Source organism: Pteropus vampyrus, unplaced genomic scaffold, assembly GCF_000151845.1.
Source record: "Pteropus vampyrus isolate Shadow unplaced genomic scaffold, Pvam_2.0 Scaffold15, whole genome shotgun sequence".
Lineage (NCBI taxonomy): Eukaryota > Metazoa > Chordata > Mammalia > Chiroptera > Pteropodidae > Pteropus > Pteropus vampyrus.
In genome coordinates this window covers 2,021,265-2,041,699 of record NW_011888796.1, presented here as the reverse complement: position 1 = coordinate 2,041,699, position 20,435 = coordinate 2,021,265, and the positions used below count along the sequence as shown (strand labels likewise).

The 20,435-nt window shown below is 40.2% G+C and overlaps 1 protein-coding gene and 1 pseudogene across 3 annotated transcripts in view; one reads left to right on the top strand and one right to left on the bottom strand.

Moving 5' to 3' along the window:
- ARG2 (arginase 2) overlaps positions 1–20,435 on the top strand; it is a 30,535-nt gene that overhangs the window by 8,977 nt on the left and 1,123 nt on the right. The window contains exons 2-7 of one of the 3 annotated variants that reach the window (XM_011383985.1): positions 4,641–4,810; positions 13,102–13,279; positions 16,308–16,467; positions 17,338–17,432; positions 17,608–17,712; positions 18,694–18,830. In XM_011383985.1, coding sequence (XP_011382287.1) covers positions 4,768–4,810; positions 13,102–13,279; positions 16,308–16,467; positions 17,338–17,432; positions 17,608–17,712; positions 18,694–18,830 — 718 coding nt within the window. In that variant the 5' untranslated portion in view covers positions 4,641–4,767. The remainder of the gene's footprint in view (positions 1–4,640; positions 4,811–13,101; positions 13,280–16,307; positions 16,468–17,337; positions 17,433–17,607; positions 17,713–18,693; positions 18,831–20,435) is intronic. The other 2 variants (XM_011383967.2, XM_011383977.2) reach the window with 2 other exon arrangements.
- On the bottom strand, positions 8,766–13,106 carry LOC111735281 (annotated as a pseudogene).

The following is a 20,435-nucleotide window of genomic DNA, read 5'->3' as shown; positions in this document are numbered from 1 at the left end:
TAAAGTATGCATCAAAACTGTTTAAACATCATTTTCAGGTTTATTTTTCTTAGGAGCAGCTTTTAGTCACTAAAAACCATAACATGTTTATTCATTCACTAATTTATATATTAAAAAAACTTGAGCACTGCTAAATTCTAAGTACTGAGAATACAATAGTGAACAAACAAATCCCTGTTATCATAGAACTCTCATTTTAATGAGGGGTGGTTTAAAAGAGACATAATAAAACGTATAGGATGTCAGATGGTAATGAGTGCTAGAGTAAATGAAAGCAAGGGATGGCGGGACAGCAAGTATTGAGGAAAAGGTGTTATGGCGCGAACGATTCTGAGACCCACGGAGCCAATTGAGATGAATTATGAGCCTTTATTAGCCGGCCGGCGACTGACTCTCTACCACGCAGGGCTAGAGGAGATCAGCCTGGAGCTTTCAGAGCAGGCAGCTGATAAAGCTCAAGACCATATCCTGGTGGTCTCCTGAACAAGCCAGCAGATTTCAGAAGTGGAAGTTGGCTTTTAGCATATCTTTGCCCGGAACAACACCCTTAATTAACAAGTAAATGGATTACAGAAGCAGACATTGGCCATCTACATATTTTATACAATACACTTCCTAAACCACACACAAGCAAGTAGGACAACTTCTGATATCTAAAGATATTTCTTCCCTGTAGCTGACTTAGCTAGTTTGCTCGCTTGAAAATTTTCCACCCTTAACAAAGGTAAGCATTACACATGCAGATAGGCCTCACTGAAAAGGTGTAATATGAGCAGCTCCATACCTTTTGAAACAATCAGACATCATATTGTCTCATCTGCAAATATTGGATTATATATCTTCAAAATACAAGAATTAAAAAAAAAAAAAAACTTTTACACAATACCATTATCACACCTAAAATAAGTTAACATCAAATACCCAATGTTGGGGAGATATAATTTTTAAAAAATCTCCCAACTGAGAAAACCTCCACAGAGGTAAAGAAAGAAAAGTTTATTATTGAATAAGCATTAAATCAGGCGATTCGCTAAGAGATTGCAAAGATAAATCTCATCCTTTTATATAGCCAAGCAGGTGCAACCCATTACATATTTTCAAGATAAATAACTAATCTTCCAGTAAGAGGATTTGACAGTACCTTTTGTCACATACAGCTCATCCTAACTTTGTCATGGAAGTTAGAGTGGCAACCTGTGTTAGTTGATTAGCTTGATTTGGAGGGGAAATAGGCTTCTCATATCTTAACACAGGAGGTAGTTTTGCAAATTGCAGCAAAGGCGCTCACCACCAGTGCCCACAGAAGTTAGCTAAGTACTCTCCCACAGGAACTGAGAGGTGAGGGCCCTAGATATTTGCATTTCAAAGAGCTAGTTGGTAGGTCTTTGAGGAAATGTTCCCGGATTGTGAGACCGGAGGCTTACGTAGTCATTGTAAAGATTTACATACATTTGAAGAGGACAGAGAAATTAATTCCAAAATAAAAGAGGGGATAAGTCTATTTCCTTATTTTCAACAGGGGCAAGTCTTTTCTATTTGTATCTGCCCTCAACACCAGTTAATGTTCATACTGTCCCATTGACTTAACACTTTTTATGTTTATTTTTTAGTTTGAGTTGGGATCCAGATAAGGTCTCTATTGATTGATATCTCTTAAGTCCTTTATAGGTCTCTCCTCTGTTTATTTACTTCCTCCTTGCAGTTTATTTGTTGAAGAAACTAGGTCTTTTGTCTGCAGAATCTGTTTAGATTTTGCAAATTGCATTGCCATGTCATCTGATGACATGTTCTTTTGTCCTCTGTATTTCCTGTATATTGGTAATTGGATCTAGATCCTTGGTCAGATTTAGGTTCAATTTTTTTTTTTCCTGGCAATTCTTCATAGGTAGCATATACACTTCCATCAGAAGTGATGTTATCAGCCATTGAATATTGCCTAGATTTGATTCGTTAACTTGTTTCGTGTATTTTTCCACAGGATAGTCTCTAACACCCCAATGCCAACATATTCAAAACTGAACTTATGATCGCCACTCCCTTCTCCTTTGTCTTTCTCATCTAGTGACAGAGCCAGAAAGCTGGAGGGCAGACCCACTGTCTCTCCTCCACATCCCCTCTAAGTATTGCCGGAATCTCTGTTTTCTTTCACTGCCCCTTTACGGAGCTTCTCTTCTCCAGGCCAGTCCATTTTCCAAAAGACACCAGGGCACTAGATCTACAGTGCAGATTTGATTTGCCACTTCCTTACTGGAAAAAACCTTAGTAGCTCCTTAGTGCTTCTAGGATCTAGGCCCTGCCCCCTCCTCCTGCCTCATCTCTCCACAGTCCTCTTGAATGAATCTTGGGGCCAGGTGGATGATTGTGAATTGTTCTGTTAGGACCAAAGAGAATATGTGCCTCTTCTGCTTGTTAAGCCTTACCCATTTCCCCTTTGATTCCTGGCTAAAATCTTCAAGATTCAGACATTGCCTCTTCTGAGAAGTCCTCCGGGCTCTTCCTAGGTCTGAATCAGCACCTTCCTCTGTTCCCAACACACCCTATTCTCAACTGCATTATAGCAATTAGCACTGGATTGCGCTTTCCATGACTGCTCACTAGGCTGTGTGAGCTCCTTGGAGTCTGCAGCCATACCTTTTTCTATATCTCTAGGACTTAACAGAGTGCCAGGCACACATTAAGCACACAGCTTTCACTGAAAGAGAAAGGGGGCAAAGAATCTGAAGAGGAGCAGAGTTTGCCACCCAAAAAGATGCCTCTTTGAGATACTGATTATTTTAGGCTGGTTAATTTTAAGAAATGGCAGGCATGAGAGAAGCTGAGTAGAAGTTACCTTTTGTAAAAGGACATTTACATTTGTAAGGGAAATCTTCATTTATTTCCCTCACTGTAGTAGATCTGCATTCACTCTCAATGTAGAAGGTAGGGACTTAAATCTATAACAATCTTACCCTTGTTTACTGCGCTTTTCAAGGTTATCTCCCATAATTGACTCTCCATCCCCAACAACTTTTATCTTCAGCTGAAGGTGGTATTTAAGGTGATGGCCTCTGCCATTATGGCAGAAACCAGTGTTCCTTGGTCTCTCCCATGTGTATAAGAAGTATACGTGTTACTAAACTTTTTCTCCTGCTAATCTGTCTCCTGTCAATTTGATTATTAAACCAGTCAGAAGAACCCTGAAAGGTAGACGGAATTTTTCCTCCCTGATACATCCTAGCTTTCTCCTGTAACTTCTGTTGGCATAAGACTGTCCAAGCCTATAGAAAATTTTTATGAGTTTATTTGAGCTGTGGGGGAGAAAGAAGCTATCCTATACCTTCAAGGTTCTTTTGGCTGGTCTAATAATCAAATAGACATGAGATAGATTAGCGAGAGAAAATAACCAAATTTAATTACATACATGTGTATGGGAACCCACATATATGAGAGGTCCAAAGACAGGGAAAATGGATATAAAAGACATTCTGAGCTAGGGATGAGGTAAGGTGCCTTGGGGACTTCAGAGGGTCATTCCTGGATGATAAAAAGAGCAGATGTTTAGTACATAGCAATTTGCCCCTTATATGTAGGTCAAAAGAGGTTCTCTCTGATAATCTTTTTATTATGAGTAAGACTCCCAATTCAGATTCTTCTAGGTAGTTAAGGGAGGGACAGAATTACCTCTTGAGTGCAGCTAAAGTCACCTTTAGCACAAAACAATCCACATACCACTGAGGCATTTCTTGGGGTGGCACGTTCTGAACCCCCACCGAGCCATACAGGACATCCCTGGAAGCAAGATCTCAACAGACTGAGAAAATGCTCCTGAGAATGATGGTTTTGCAGTTTCTTTTATACATTTGGAATTAAGGAGGGAAGTAATGAAGATTACAGGAAGTTTGGAGGAAGCAAAGCAGGGATCAGATTACAGGATAGTTAAGATTATGTGCTCTCTTGAGGGTTGCAGTGCCTCTGAGATGTTTGAAAAGAGTATTCCTCTAGCATTTTAAATGTGTGTTAACCTAGATGCACAGAAACAATGGATGGTGCTTGCTTAAGGCAAAGATAAACCTTTTACTAAAGAAATTATACATACCTGATGGGTGGGGACTACCCACCATGACCTGCCCAGTTAGTGCTTTAAGATCAGGTCAACCTGTGAGGTTACTTTCAGTCACTGGACTTGTGAGATTTATTAGAGTCCCCTTTTCATCCACACTTCATTCATATTGTGACCCATGGGATTTTCCCAGAGCACTATTTCCTTTCAAGATGATTTACTCCTCAGAAGCCATCTGGTTTCCCAGATTTTAAAGAATGTATGACTCAAAGAATAACTCATGTATTAAATTGTTTAACTCTCACAAGGCGTTTGGCTACCAGTCAAGAACTTATTTAAACTAAAAGTTAGAAGGTGGTAATATCCAGTTATTGCCCTCCTTTTTGAAACATACTTGTTTTTGAACCAAGACCTGAGTAACTAATGATGACTTCTTTAAGGCTGACCTCTAGTTACTTTAGACAGATGTTACATTATTTATTCAGTATTCAAAATAGCACAGTTTAGAGGCCCAGAATCTAAGGGATTACTTTGGTTTAAATAACTTACTCTTTGAATAAATTTACTTGTCCCTCCCTATTAATGACCAAACTCTTGGTAGTGTGTGTTAATATAATAGGTGGGGTGATGCTCAGATCTGAAGAGAAGATGGAATCTTCCTGGCTCTCTCACCACTAGAGGCCAGAACAACTGAGTAGAAAGAGAAGTAGATAACACCTTCCTGTGTGATGCAAGAATTTTACAGCAAGGCAAGCAATGAGTCACAGCAAGGTATGGCATTGTGGTTAGGGCTTTCAGAGAATTGGTGTTCCAAGATTTAACTAGCTGTAGACGTAAGAAATGTCCAAACCTGTAGCGATTTTTGTTTTGAGTTTATTTGAGCCAAACTGACATCAGCTGCTGAGAAGCAAGATCTCAAATGATCTGGAGAACGACAGTTTGGCAGTTTCTTTTATACATTTGGAATTAAGGAGGGAAATAAGGAGATTGCCTGACTGTGGGGCGGGGGTTGGGGGGGGCGAGGGGGTGAGAATTTCTCTGATTGGATTATAGGGTAGTTAGCACGATTATAAGGTCCCTTGTGAGTGGAAAAGAGGTCTGGAAAGGATTACTCTGGCATTTCAAAAGTGTGTTAACCTAGATGTCCAAGAACAATGGACTGGGCTTGCTTAAGGCAAAGATAAACTTTTTTAGGCCTGAGATCTGACTAACCACCATGACCTGCCCAATTAAGAATTTTTGGTTAGATCACCTTATAAGGTTATTTTTGGTCAGATTTGTTATAGAGCCCCTTTTTCATCCACATGGCCTCACCTTTATATTTTATAGAGAATGCAGAAAATTCGAGCTGTGTATGAGAAATCAGTGGGCCTGTGTGTGTGTTCTCATTCTCACCAAAAACTCTGGTTTTATAAGAATGACACAGTCATGAACAGATTTGGGGAAGTCTTAGGTTACACCATCCATTTCAAGGAAAAGAAAAAGGGTAGGATGGGAAGTGAAGGGGTTCAGAACGAGCTTCCCCAAAATGTGCCACTTTGGCATGTGGATTGTTTTGAGCTGAAGTCATTCAAGGCCCAAAAGACTCAGTGTTCTGCAGGTTCGGGGTACCGAAGCCTGGAGTACGTGGTTCTGGCAGCTGGAAGAATATGCGAGGAGCCGTGGGCAAATGCGACATAGCTTTATTCAGGCTTAGCAGGACACAACAAGGCACAGGCACAGTTCCAGCTACCCCCAGCCCGCACAGGCAGGGCTGTTCTTATAACAAAGTGCATAATAGTGGCTTAAGGTCAGGTACTATGATCAATCACAAGGTACAGGTTGTATAGAACACTGTATCTAAGGTCACTTGGGACACTGTAGCTAAGGCTGCCCAGAAACCGCATAGCTTGCTAGGAGGGAGTCTCACTGCCTCCATTTTGTCAGTCCCCTCACCCCACACTCAGGAAGAACTTTTTCTTTTTAACTCCCAAATTCAGATAGAAGGCCTGGTCCAGGAAGAGAATTATCGCCAGAGATAACTACAGAGTATGGGCGAGGTGTGGTTAAGCTGAAGGAAGCTTGGCAGGTCCTGTTTGTTCAAAGTCCAAGGTGTTCTGTCTCTGCCTGGCATGACAAACATTTGTTTACCAAACATTTGCACTTCCCATCTTTCTGTGAATTGTCTTCTTTCCCTTTGAAGCTCTTAACACTTACCCCTTCTCCTTAGCCTAGGATGGCATATATGCCTCAGTTGCCCGGGGAAGTCAGTATAACTGGCTAAAGAACCTGGAAAGAAAGGAAGGAAGTTTTCCTCCTCATACAGGAGAAGCACCACAAAGATGCCTCATCCAATTGAACTAATATGTACAATTCTTAGCCTGTGAGGGCTTCTCCTTATCTCATTTAATCCTTGTAACAACTGTGTGGAATAGTGATAAGCTTAGAAACTGAACTTGGTTGGAGATCTTGACTCTTCTAGGAAGTTAGGGGTCAAGAGGGCAGGGATTCTTCCTCTGCACCTATTATGGCACTTGACCCACTGCATCAAGAGACCATCTTGCAGTACTTTGCTTTCAGCCTAGAGTAGTATGAAATGCGGTCTAATTTGAGGTCCCTGGGGAACACTAACCAGGATATGGCCCAGGGTCTGGGGCAGGGAACTGCACATCAGAACAATTAACTGGCAAAGCTGTAGTCACTAGCCTGATGTCTCTTTAAATCCTTTCTGGAAGAGATGGAGTATCAAAAATTTTTTAAAAAAAGATCACATATTCTGAAGAGCAGTCTTTATCCTCAGGGAGTGTTGCTATCTCTTCTTGTGGTTAGATATTGGAATAGATTGAAGTTTCGTCAGCATGTTAACAATAGCAGATCTTTTTTTTAGGGAAGCTCAACAGTCTTATTTGGAATGAGGGAAATTGGTTTTGTTGTAGTGTCTTATAAAGCCAGAGGAACCTTATGAAGCCTGTGCTGGAACCAGGCTGCTGCTAAGGTGCCATCAGCTGACAGTCTGTGAAAGTCTGCGCTGGCTCGCTATGACCTAGAGGTGCTTAGAGGGTTGACACGAGTTTGGGTCATCGGGGCATATATTACTAATTCTATCTTTAGACAGTGTTACTCTCTTCTCCTTAGGAAAGAAGGACCATCATAGCTAGAGAAGCAGTTAGCACGAAACATGTAACTGGTGTTGCAAATCATCTTAGTTAACATGTCTTAGAGCTAAATTTTTGAGTTCGTTTTTGTATTTGTTTTTTTTTACGCAAGGATTACATTTATGCAAAGACATCTATTAACACCATATTTGTATCATTTGATTTTGAGGTTAACTCTAGTATATGTTAGATAGACATATCTGAAATGACTGGCTTGGATGCCCGCGGGCAGCCTGCATTCTCGAGCTCCCAGTACCACTCTCCCTGCTCCTGTCTTCCTCAGCCGTGGTCTTCACTGTGTCTGACAATGGCTACCTGTTGCAGAGGCAACAGAACAGAGTAGGGAGGAAGAAAATGTTGAAAGTGCTGGTTGGAGCAGTCTTCTCAGGGACTCTGAAGAAGTGAACTAGAATATGTGTACTTGCATGATGTGATTTCTTTCCTTAACGTACCAAACTGGGCCTAAGGAAGCAAAGAGCTGATTTTTAGGTACCTCAGGACATGGGGGTGTTAAATGCACTAAATGAAATTCAGACCTCTTCATTTTATTGGTGGCAACCAAATGAGTTTACCTTAAATAAGTCTCTTCAAAGGTTATTACCTAAATCACATTTTAGGAATAAGAGAAATTCTGCTCAATTCGAATGGCCTGAATGAACTCTGGCATTCTTTTCCTGGTTTAGACCACCTCTAGTAACATTGCAACTTTGTTTTCAGTAAGCTGGTTTTCCAGGTACACACTGAGGTTCTATGAGTTATTGGTAGCATTCCTTTCAAATATTAGGAATTCTCTTTGCATGGAGCTAAATCTGCCATGCATAATATTTGAGTCTATAACTTTAAAAGCCATTAGGATTGGTAGTCTCTCAGAACCAAGTGAGATCTCATAGTCTTTGTTTTTCTTCAGGTTTCACTGACTTGTTATTCCTGATGAGTCATAAACTCTCCATCCTATTCAGGCACAGTATGAAAAAACTGCACACTAATTGGCCCCTAGCTTTTCTCCAAATCTGTTATTCCGCCAGTGGGCCACCTGGGCTCGGTGGACTCTCTCATGTGTCAGCCAGCTTTGAAACCCATCTCTCTTGACTTGCTGGGAACCTTGGAAGCTGTTGGAGCTACCTGGAAGTATAAGTCAGAGCAATAGGGAAAATGGAGTACTTCTATGCTATCAAAATTCCTGCTCACTCGTAACATTTTCTTGAGTTGCCAACCAAAGAGTGATTAAGCGTGTTCTAAACAGATGGAGCTTTTTAACTTGGCTGAATTTCTCCCTCCAAAGTATATGATACCAGCAGAGGATTAGCAGCTATCTGAAAAGCATCTAGCATAGTGTGGTGTACGGAGCCAGACAGTTTTGTTCCTTTTCCTTCTTTCCTGTCACTGGCTTTTTTCAGGGATTCACTAGTGATCAGCACCCTAAATAGAAGTGCTGTCTATAGATATTGCTAAGGTTAAGTTAAGTAGGGCTGTTTTGATTCCTTCCCCACCAGCTGGTTGCATCATCTGTTGATGCACTTGTGTTCTCTTTCCACTCCGATGGAACCTAGAGATGTTTATCAAGGCCAAAAGTAACATCTGGACCCAAAAGATGATAATAATTTTCATTGTATTTTTTATTACCAGCACTGAGAAAGCAGCAATGAGGCTGCGCCAGTATATTGAAACCTTTGCTTTTTCCCACTGCAAGTCAGACATGAGAGCCCTTTCAAGTTGGTTTCAGATGTCTGTCATGAGAGCTTCCTTGAAGATTCGGGTTCATTCTGTACTACAGTGCCTTCTTAAAAGAGAGGAGAGAGCAGCAATGAAACATCATGTTCCATCTGATCTAGATTTGTAGAAGAGTTGACCTGAAGTACAAAAAGTTCGAGAAAGGGACAGCTCCCTCAAGCATGACAGGCAGATATTCCTTCCGTATTACAATATTTGCTCTTTTCACTATTACTTTGAGATTCTTTAAAAATTAGACCTTTTTTTTTTGTGCCTTTTGAACTGGAAGAATTTTCTGTAGCACTCTGATAAAGCAATATTTTCATTATTACTCACTTCGCCCTACTCTTACAAAAATACAACCTCCCATCAGCCTCCCCACTCCTCCAAACTGTGACCTATGGGTTATTATTCATGTTCTCTACAGCCTCATATTGCATTGCTCCAATATGCAACCTTCTCATTTTTGTTAAATTGCTCAACTGTTTTCCAAACAAGGCACGTACACTTCCTCCTTCAGGCCTTTGTTCACTCTTAGAAACCAGTGCTGGACTCTCCTGCATTAGACCTTTGGGTGCTGCCATGCTATTGGAACAGTAGGCCTTAGAGGAGAAATCTCGCAAGAGGCTATATCAAGATGGTATAGAATATTCACTGATTAGCTCTGTAATGAACTAGAATAGTTAGGATTACCAATAGTTAGGACCAGCAACATAAGCTTTAGTATTTGAGTTCTTAATCACTTAAAGGTTATGACAATAAGATTTAAAAGTACTCCTTGTGGAGAGATTGCTGGTTATCCATTCTCTTCATCATCTGGACATAACTTAGACCTGCATTAGCTGGCCAGTGTGCTCTGTGAGGAGTGACGTATCACTTCTAGGCCAGGACCTTTCAAAGTAGAGGTGTGTCCTCTCAATGTTTGCTTCCTGCTGCCTTGAACCTGGAGAGACCTAACCTTAGCTATACAGATGGCAAAGCCCTAGGTATCGCAGAGCCACAAGTCAGAAGGAGCCTGGTCTCTGAATGATTACATGAAGGAAAGCTTCCTGTTGACCTGGATGTTAAATGAACAAGAAACCAATTTACTGTGTTTGAGCCATTGTTTTGGGGAAGGTTTATTAAAGCAATTTAGCTCACTCTGACAACTTTATTTAAGAGAATATTAGGGATTATGTTTTTACGTAAAGGTCTGCAAGGAGAGCCAAGCCTAGGGAGTGGGATAGGGGACTTTCACCATTCGACACTTTCTTATGGATTTTACAAAAAACTGCTGTTGCTAGTAAGGAAAGGAAACAACAAAAATTAGCAAAAACGGTGCTGGTACAAACTTTACTTATTGTAGGAGTCATTCCTTGACAACTCCAATCCTCACTGAATTTCCTTTGACTGCTTTACACTCATTGTCCTTTATCCTTACCTGGAACTTATTGTGGAAATTAAATAGCAGATTTGGGAGTAATATGAGGTGGGCCACTCAGGCAGGGCCTCTCAAGATATTCTTCTCTTCAGGGGGTCTGGCTTTCAGCTTTGTGGATCCAGGAACAGAAGTCCTGATATGTGCAGAACTTAGCAGGCTCTCAGACTCAGAGACTCATGCTAACCATGATATAGAACCCCAAACGCCCATGCATAATTATGGTAAGAGCCCTTCCAGCATTGCCAGGAAGCCCTCTTGCTGGTATGAAGGCATTCGGAAAACTAAGCGAATCACCGGAGGGCTCTTTGGTGAGCAAATGGAGTTGGATAATTTTGGAGCATTCGCCATCTAGGCTGTGAATTAATCTAGTGATTTGCTCCACAGAGTTTACATTTGATGAACAAAATCCATTTATGAAATTCTCTCTTCCTTGGAGAGTGTTGCTGTTAAGACTGCCAAATTCTCTTCAAGTTTCTTTTTAGGCTTTCTGAAGCTTTCTCCTGAGAAGTAAATAATAGTGAGCTGAATAATGTTTTTTGTCATACTTATCTGAATCTACATCCTAGATTCCATGATTGGACTGGAGTGATCCCAGATTCTGTCATTTAACCCATCAAGTCGATCACTTTAATTGCCATATATTTCTTCTTGGTCATGTTGAGGATTAAATGAGTTAAAGTTGTCTTCAAAAGTTAGCATAATTTAATTAGATTATAAACTTTTTCTGCTTACACATCTAATAGTATAAAACACCAGACATGCCCTGGTGTCTTATAACTAGTAAGAACCTAAATACTTAATGTGGTTTGAGGAGGTACTGAGATAAACATTGATCAAGTGTAGGTACAGTCAGTCATTCAAAATCTGCCTGGCCCAAAACTGTTGCCAACAGGGATAAGACCCGATATTGACTTCAAAGTTAGTTAAAGCTTCATTGATCAAATCTAAAGTGCCCTCCTGTATTCTGAGATTTGATAAAGTACACAATGACTGTCTTTATGGTTTTTTTTTTTTTAAAAGAAGATTTTTATAAATATTTGGCCATTTTTTTTTCCCTTGGTTCTCCAATGTCTTTGACCTATTATATTCTTTTCCTATCTTCAACACCTTCCCCTTTCTATTTAGTTGTCCAGATCATCTCTAGTTCTGAGCCTTTTATATGATTATATTTTTTAATGCAGTGATCATAAAATACAAACAGAATTCTAGCAGCAGATACATGTTGCCTTTAATTGAAAATAGTATAAGGCTTCTGTTTTGCTTCCAGTGTCCCTTTTGGTGTTGATCCCTTAGTTGGCCTTGTGTTCCTGGCCATTGCTTCTCGAAGCTTTACATTCTCTCAGAAGTTTGGCTTTGGATTGAGTTTGGGTTCAAGAAGAAAAGCTCAAAACTGTACAATTTAAATTCAAGATGGGTCCGTGCTGGTGTTAATCCAAATCTTTAACTCAGATCTCTTGAATATTAAGATATCTATTCTGTGGCCACTTCCCTTTACCCCCAACATACCTGGACTCCAATTTGAGAAGCAGGGTTTTATGGATACAATCTCTAATAATGCACTGTTCTAATAGTTCAGATACCTTTCTAAGAGAGTTGGATTATTTAGTTCTTATCCTAATTGTAGCAGCTAATCAATTTACTGATATAAATGGTTACAATGGAAAGATTAGTACATACACTGAAGATAAAAATTAACATGTAGTGACTGGTGTCTTAATTTGCTATAGTATGTGATACCTGGGTAGGAAATATTACAGCTTAGTGTCAATATATCACCAGTTCTTTTTAAATTCCTTTTTGCTTTTTTTTAAGTGAAGTCTATACTTTTATTGGCTGAACAGGCTACTCGAGGGGGATGAAGTGATAAGAGTGGGTGGCCCCAAGGCTGGGCCGGCCATGCTTCCTGGGTTTGTAGGCACGATGGAGAACTCGCCCAGGTGGTGGCAAATCAATCATCTCAGGCTTGATTTCCACCTGTGTGAAGGTCTTGCGGTTCTGGACGCCCATCATGCTGCTTACCATCTGGAGCAGAATGATGTTGTCCCGCAGGTGCCTCTTTACCCGCTCTGGCTTCTCAGTGGGTGGTGCCTCTTGGTTGGCCCTGTGCAGGCACTTTGCAGCTGCATCACTGCGACACTGGGAGGATGTGTCCAGCAGCTGGTCAAGGTACACACCACAGTAACTGACCTGGTGGAAGGTCAGCAGCTGCTTCTGCTACATGTCCGCCATCTTGTCGGTTCTTCAGAAAGGACTCACTAGGTCTTAAAAGTGTTGCATTCAAGAGGGATTCTTGGGGACACGAACTGCATAGTTGAGAACACACACACTGGGGACAGATGGCTAGGATTTGGATCATGATTCTGGCACTCAGCAGCTGTGTGACCTTGGGACCTAGGTTTATAACATGAAAATTTCTGTATATGTATTTTTGTCCTTAATTAATAGCACTTAACTTTCTTTTCAATCTTGTTGGTTCTTCTTGGTATTTTACTTCCACTCTATAACTCTGGAATATCTGAGGTCTAATTACTACCAATGTTGTGACTGTTAAGTCAGCTAACACTTCTGGGCTTCACTTTCCAAAACGCAGCTTTTTTATCTGCAAAATGGTGTTACTAATAGGATCTACCCCACAGGATTGCTGGGAGGACCGAGGTAATCTCGCCAGTCATGTGACATTTTGAATTTTACCATGACAAAATGATGATGCATACTTTGTGATTTGTGGCCCAGGCCAGTAAGTGTTGGAATAACATTTCCAATTAATTTTGTCACCCCCCACCCCCATTTGTTTCCAGGCTGCCGCCTAAAAGACTTTGGAGATTTGAGTTTCACTCCAGTACCTAAAGATGATCTCTACAACAACCTGATAGTGAATCCCCGCTCAGTGGGCCGTGCCAACCAGGAAATGGCTGAGGTAGTTAGTAGAGCCGTGTCAGGTGGCTACAGCTGTGTCACACTAGGAGGAGACCACAGGTAAGCTTAGAAACCAGGGGTGGTGGCAAGGGTGGATTGCATGGTGCTTCGGTCTAATCAATTAGCTTGTCTCTTTCCTCAGTTGGAGTAAAATACCCTTCAGAATTTTTAGGGTATGATGTAAAAAACAAAAATTAATAAACAGAAACCTCATTCAAAATGAAGCAGGGAGGCCAGAGGGGAAGCTTTCGTGCGCTATCAGTAGCTCTCCAAGCACAGCAGGAGGAACTTTGTAACGGCCCCCAGACTTCTTTTCCCCCTCTATAAAAGAATTTCCTTCATTTCAGTGGACTTGCATTTGGCCTGCAGTGGTTGCATGTTCCAGCTGGCAATGCCGTTGTTCCTGAACAAACCCATTTTGCTGGAGAAATATTTCACTGACTTTTTAAGGTCAACAATAAGAGCATTTTGATGTCATAAGGTCATGAGCTGCTGGAAGCAAATGTGGTTTTCTCTGTAGGGAACACTGTATAGTAGGAGGACAAGTTCAGAGGTAGGCTAAGCAAAGTTTTTAGGCATAAGTTTATTTCATACTTACCTCTTGGAAAGCTTTCTTGAGAAACTCGTATGACTTTCATTTGACTACTTGGGAAAATTGGAAGGATCGTCGATAGGCTGAATTTGGGCTTTTTAAAAAAAGGATTTCTAATAGGTTCGTTTGAAATTCCCCACTTGGCACGTGAATACATTCTCTACCTCCACAGTAACAGATCCTAGGTGACTAATACAGTAGATCTTTCCTCTCAGTGAAACAGCATGTACTTCATTGAGCACTGTTCTGATGTGTTCTCAAGGAGGACTAGGGATTGTGGGAAACTTGTGATCTATTAGACTTATATGAAATAAATACACATGGAGAGAAGGAGGTCAGTCTGGGCTAGAGTAGTCAGATTTCACAAGGGAGTGTGATCTGAGCTAAGTAATGAAGGTTAAGAAAAAAACAGCATTTAAGTACTAAAAGTATTGAACAGTTCATATATATTGTTAATCCTCATAATTACATGAGGCAAGTACAATTTTATCTGATTTACTGCTGGTAATACTGAGGGACAGAGGTTAGATAACTTACCCAAGGTCTATAGCCAGGATGTAGCAGAGCTACATTGGATTGGTTCAAATCCAATGTGACTTTTATAGGCAATTTAACTTTTCTTCTGAGAATCCAATCTAGCAACTTTCCCTATGGTGCTCAAGAGGGCATTTCAGATCACTTAACGGATCTTAAATGTTTGTTACAACAAGAGAGGCAAGTAGATCTCATTATGAATAAAATTTTAGGTAGAATAAGAGTAATAGTCCCAGGTTCTCTACTGAGATTCAATTAAATGAAGCAGAGTGTGGGTCTCTTGCCTCTTAGCTCAGTGTTCTCTCTCAAAGTTCATTTATATTGTCTGTCCTTGTCTCACTATTTGGGGACCATTTATCAATGTGATTATCATAGTTCTTGGTTTTTCTTTTGTCTGCAGCTATTTATATTGCAGCCCTGTCACTACTCCCAAGTTCCTGTTCAGTGCTAAAACCTAGGCTATCTGAAAGATTCTAGACAGGAAAAGATGAGGGTAAAACCTGAACAGCTGTTGAACATTTTTTAAAAGAAGAGGCTTTAGATCACTCGGTTCCTTTTACATGTATAACATACAGGATTGCCTTAATCATCAAACCAACTTGACTTAAACAGGCTAAGATTATTACCATATAGAAAAGGAAACTGAAGTCTAGAGAAATTAAATGACTTATCCTAGATCACACAGTTCTTCCGGGGGAGGCGGGGTCGGGACACAACAGTAATCTGCAGTATTGACTTAATCCACTGCTTTTAGCACTAGACTATGCTATCACTCAGAAAAAACTCTATGTGGGGCATAGGGCTTAAAATGCTATCTGTCTCATATACAGACCAAGAAGGATGGCTATAGTTAGTTTCTAAGATGCTTAAGCTGCTTTTCCCATCTATGTTACTAGGAAGCTGGGCAGCTTTCCAACCACGATTTCATCAGCTATATTCCTACAGCTGAGACAGGACAGTTGGCTTATATAAGCAGATACAAAGGAAAAGGAAAGACAAAATACAGAGAAACAATGATATTTGAATGCCATACTAATGTATATAACTTGCAAATAAACTTGTTTTAGTCAGTGATCTAAATGAGGTCTTCAATTGGCTTGCTCTGTTAACAAGTTTATTTTTTTTCCCAGAAAGTATTGCATAATCTTTGTTTCACATAATCTTTTTTAAAAGCTATAATGCTAATTTTTATCCTTAAAACTTAATATAGTTCTTTGAAAGTGATAATTAGCTCTTCCCGGTCTCCCTGAAGAGGTATTAAGCAATATTTGTGAGTTGTTACATACAGACCACATCTTTAACTGGATTTCATTCTTGAACAAATATTTAAGGTCCTTTTCTGGCCAGAGCTAATGGATCAAATTATAGGGGTTTGGGGACAGTAATGATGTCTTTCACACTTCATACCCAGTTGTCAGCTTTGAAACTTTAGAGCCTTCCATTTCTCCTTGCATAACTTACTCAGCGTTAATCTTTAGGAATTACACTGGGGACTCTGTCTCATCCAAATCTAGCCTTAGTCTGGGACCCTGACTTTGCCCCAAGGGCAAAGTATGAGCTGCATTGGCTGAAGATATTTGTTAATGGTGATGTTTGCTAAACAGAGGGCCTTGAAGATTATAGTACATTTGACCCTTGAACAACTCAGAGGTTAAGGGCACCAACCCCCTTGCACAGTTGAAAATGCAAGTAGTACTTCTGATTCAGCAAAAACTTAAGTTGTCCCTTGGTGCCTACAAGGGATTGGTTCCAAAACCTCCCGTGAATACCAAAGTCCTCAGATGGCTCAAGCCCCCTATCTAAAATGATGCAGATCAATGCATACAGTTGGCCCTCCACATCCAGACTCCCAGCTGTATATCGAACAGTTACAGATACTTATTGAAAAAAATCTGTGTGTGAGTGGACCCATACAGTTCAAACCCATGATGTTCAGGGGTCAACTGTATTTATTCTTTGCAGCCTGGCGATTGGTACCATTATTGGACACGCCCGGCATTTCCCAGACCTTTGTGTGATCTGGGTTGATGCCCATGCTGACATCCATACACCACTCACCACTTCATCTGGAAATCTCCATGGACAGCCAGTTTCATTTCTCCTCAGAGAACTACAGGACAAGGTCAGTGGCCCAAAATAAAAAGAAAGTTGGATGGCTTACTGGGGTTATCTGGGGCTTTGAGGGTCTAGATCAGTAAGATTTCTGTGAAGGATGGGTTGATGGTGGTAGAAATGCTTACCACTTCATTTGTTCATTAAACGTTATCAAGGGCGAGGTCGTCTGTTAGATGCTAGGTATATAAAGATGACTAGGACATGGTCCCTGCTCTGAGGGAGTTCATAATTTTGTAAGGAAGGAAGGTGGTACGGGGTAACTATAGTTATTAATACACCCACAGCCTGAGGACCCAGGCCTCACTCAGACCCACTGGTCTAAAATACAAGTAAAAACCATGATTACCTCTAGGGAATATTTTCCTCGGCTATTCAGAAGACATGGGAGTCCATGTTAGGCATAGACTAGAATCTGTTTATGCCTCACCTCAGTGAGAGACCAAGTTAAACCAGGAATAACAAAGGTTATTCATTAGGCAGAATTCATGTTTTAGCCAAACATGGCTGTCCGCAACTTGAGATGGCAACTGGGTTATGTTTCGAGAACCAATCTGTAAATAATTCAGTAATGTGAGAAGGGGTGGAAAGGGGCTAGTCAGCAGTATTCCTGCTATTTAGGTAAGTTAATGAGAAATTGAGACCACCTTAGGAGAAGAGATTTTTTAATTCTTGATAAAGCTATACTGTGTTCTTTCTGAGTCATTTCCACTTGTGTTAAGTTAGTTCTTTTTCCCAGATCGAGTATGTCTTGTGTTACATTAAAACATACCCTGTAGGTAGGAAGAAAAAGTGAAGTACATACACTGGGAAGCACACAGTGATTATTTTAGTGAGACCAAGAATTTTTGATGACTCCTGTTCATTTCTCTCTTCATAGGTACCACAGCTCCCAGGATTTTCCTGGATCAAACCTTGTATTTCTTCCCCAAGTATTGTGTATATTGGTCTAAGAGATGTGGACCCTCCTGAACAGTAAGTTGATACACAGGGTTAAACTTTGGGCTTATGCTGGCCACATATGTTCCATTTGATAGGTTGTTCCTTGCTTTAATTTCTAAGTCTTACTATAAAGACAAACCCCCTCTAAACATGCATTTGATTAAAAATGTTTAAACTAAGGACTCCTTCCTTTTTTATCTCATCACAGTTTTATTTTAAAGAATTATGATATCCAGTATTTTTCCATGAGAGACATAGATCGACTTGGTATCCAGAAGGTCATGGAACAGACATTTGATCTGCTGATTGGCAAGTAAGTAACTATCTACTTCTAGCTCTGAAAGGGAATAAGGCTCCCAATGGGCAGTACACTTAAGGTTGTCTCTTGGAGATGATAGCTTTTCTTTTAAAATAAAAGCAAAATGTGTGCATATAAAGAAATATCAAACAATTCAGAAAGGGAGAACATGAAACCGGTTATATTCTTCCTCTGGGGTTGGGAGAGTTTCCTTTAAGTCATTGCCCAGAATCCTCCATCTCTCATGAATTTCTCTTTAGCTATTTTTAATGCTTATCTTCTGAGATGAGAAGCATTCATTGTTCCAACTGTCCCATTCTTCCCAGCCTCACTATTGCTTCATCTGAAAGGAGTTTTACATGAAGCAAATCTTGGGTGTGTAGAAAGATGGCAGATGAATGCCATCTTTGCTACACTAGTTTTAGGAGCATTTTCCCAGCAGTGAGTCTTTATTTCTGAATTAATGTAATTAATTACCACCTGGTAGTATGCTATTTCTTAAGCTGTTCAAAGAAATTTAGTTATTTAGCATATAGATATTGTATATTAGTTTCAGCTATTGGACACCTGGGCTAAACTGAAGTTAGAATTGGAAGATAATATTATAGACATAAAATCAGACAAGTTCAGTTGCTGTTACACTGAGAGATCTGTAACCCAGATCAATCCAACTGAAGTTAGAATCTATCAAAGGCCAAGGTCATATGGAATTAAAGAACTCTACTGACAGTTGTTAATGTAAGAGGCTCTGATGCTCAGGATAAATCAAGACTATAAGTTAAGTTAGTCCGTCTGAAGCACAGAGAACAAATGGCAAAATTATGAAGTGGTATATAGGAAGCTAATATGCAAATACTCAGTAACTTCCAGAATAGGAAACCTGGAAATCTGTATTAACAAAATAACAGGACTAATAGCAACAAAAGCAAAGATTTGCATCTGGGGAAAGGATAAATGTTCAGGTACAACCAAATGACTTATCCTTCTCCTTTCAAGAAGACAAAGGCCAATCCATCTGAGTTTTGATATTGATGCGTTTGACCCTTCACTGGCTCCGGCCACAGGAACGCCTGTTGTAGGGGGACTGACCTATCGAGAAGGCATGTATATTACTGAGGAAATACACAATACAGGTAAGTAGTGATCAGCCTGTTCACTACATAATTAAACATGCTGAAGCCTCTTGCCTGCCAGGGGATTTTTTCTACTATTCCATGTCATTGTAGACATTGTTTTTGCTTCAACTTGTTGTAGCTAAAAGTCATGTGGTCAGCCTAATAAGGGATAGTCATTTAGAGGCACGTCTGGATCTGGCTCGTACCAAAATATGCTAAGGTAATATTGAACAAAATATGTTTATGTCTACTTAAACACTTATTAAATACAAGAATAAGCTGCCAAACTAATATAGTTCTTTGCATCTGAATTGTCTAAAGGCAGATTAAGATGAAAAGGCGAGGCCAAGTACCTATAATTTTTACCCTGACATTAAGAGGTTGGTTCACTGGGAGTTGGGAATGTGGAGTAAAAGCTGCTCTTGATATTTCAAAGCTACAATATCTTGGGTCCTTTCACATAGGCTAAGTCTTATATTAGAGCTTGTTTAATAGTACTTTTAATATAGGGATACTGGAAAATGAATAGCTGACAGATTAGTAAGGTGAATGCTAGATTATCAAGACTAGCTACCAACAGGTTACTATCCCAAAACCCATTTGTTTGCAAACAGTTTCCATTTCTGTCAGAAAGCTTCTAGTTTTAAGGATACTTGAAATGATATTTAATTGCAAAATTTAAACTACATGATACTTCAATACCATCTCATGAAATTGGAGTCTAAATAGCAGAGAGACCCCAGACTGAAAGGTCTAGGGCTATAGGAAACTCCTGACCAGTTGGGATAGATATGGAAATTTGAGAAGTGGTCTCCCTAGTTCTGGAGCCTACTAGACTCTTAGGCACTACAGAAAAGAAAAGAATGCTTGTCTGTCAGCTCTGACAGTGGCAAGGTAGTCTCATTCTCAGCCCCACAATCTTAGATATTGCTTAGTGGCTGGTGAACCTAGAAGTTCAATCCTTTGTTTTGTTTTCAGTGACACCACAAGAGCCAGGGGTTAGTGACTCTAGCACTTAGACGGGGCAGTGGTCATACCTTGTCCTTCACTCCTCTGCTGCAGTATTACTCTATTCCAAAAGATTGTCATGACACTGTTAACTAGGCACAAAAAGCAGTTTGCCTAAATTAATTTACAGAATGACAATAATCTAGAAACATGGGTAATGTATATTTTAAATAGTTCAAACCCTCTTGATTACTTCTGGGCTATGCTAAATGCTGAGTTTTAGTCAGTGGAATTCAGACAGAGATCATCAGACATAGGTGCATGTGGTAGAAATGCTACAGTAACATACCTGCTCATCTGTTTTGCACAGTGCACTGAACTTAAACACTGCTAATAAAGGACGCCACACTGAATGCATGTAATGGCAGTGAGCATCATATACTATAATGTAGTATCAATAAATCATTAGGTATATTCACCCATGTTTCCAGGCTTCGTGGCCACCCTAAATATTCTCAGATACTTGTATTTTTAAATACTAGTTTGTTCAGATAACTCTTGAAGAGGAAAATTAACTTCATCCAGAATAACTAAAGACTTAACCCAGAGAAGTGTGTGTGTGGCGGGGGCAGTGGGGGGCGGGGACCAGAAGAAGGGAGGTCTGGATAGGTTCCT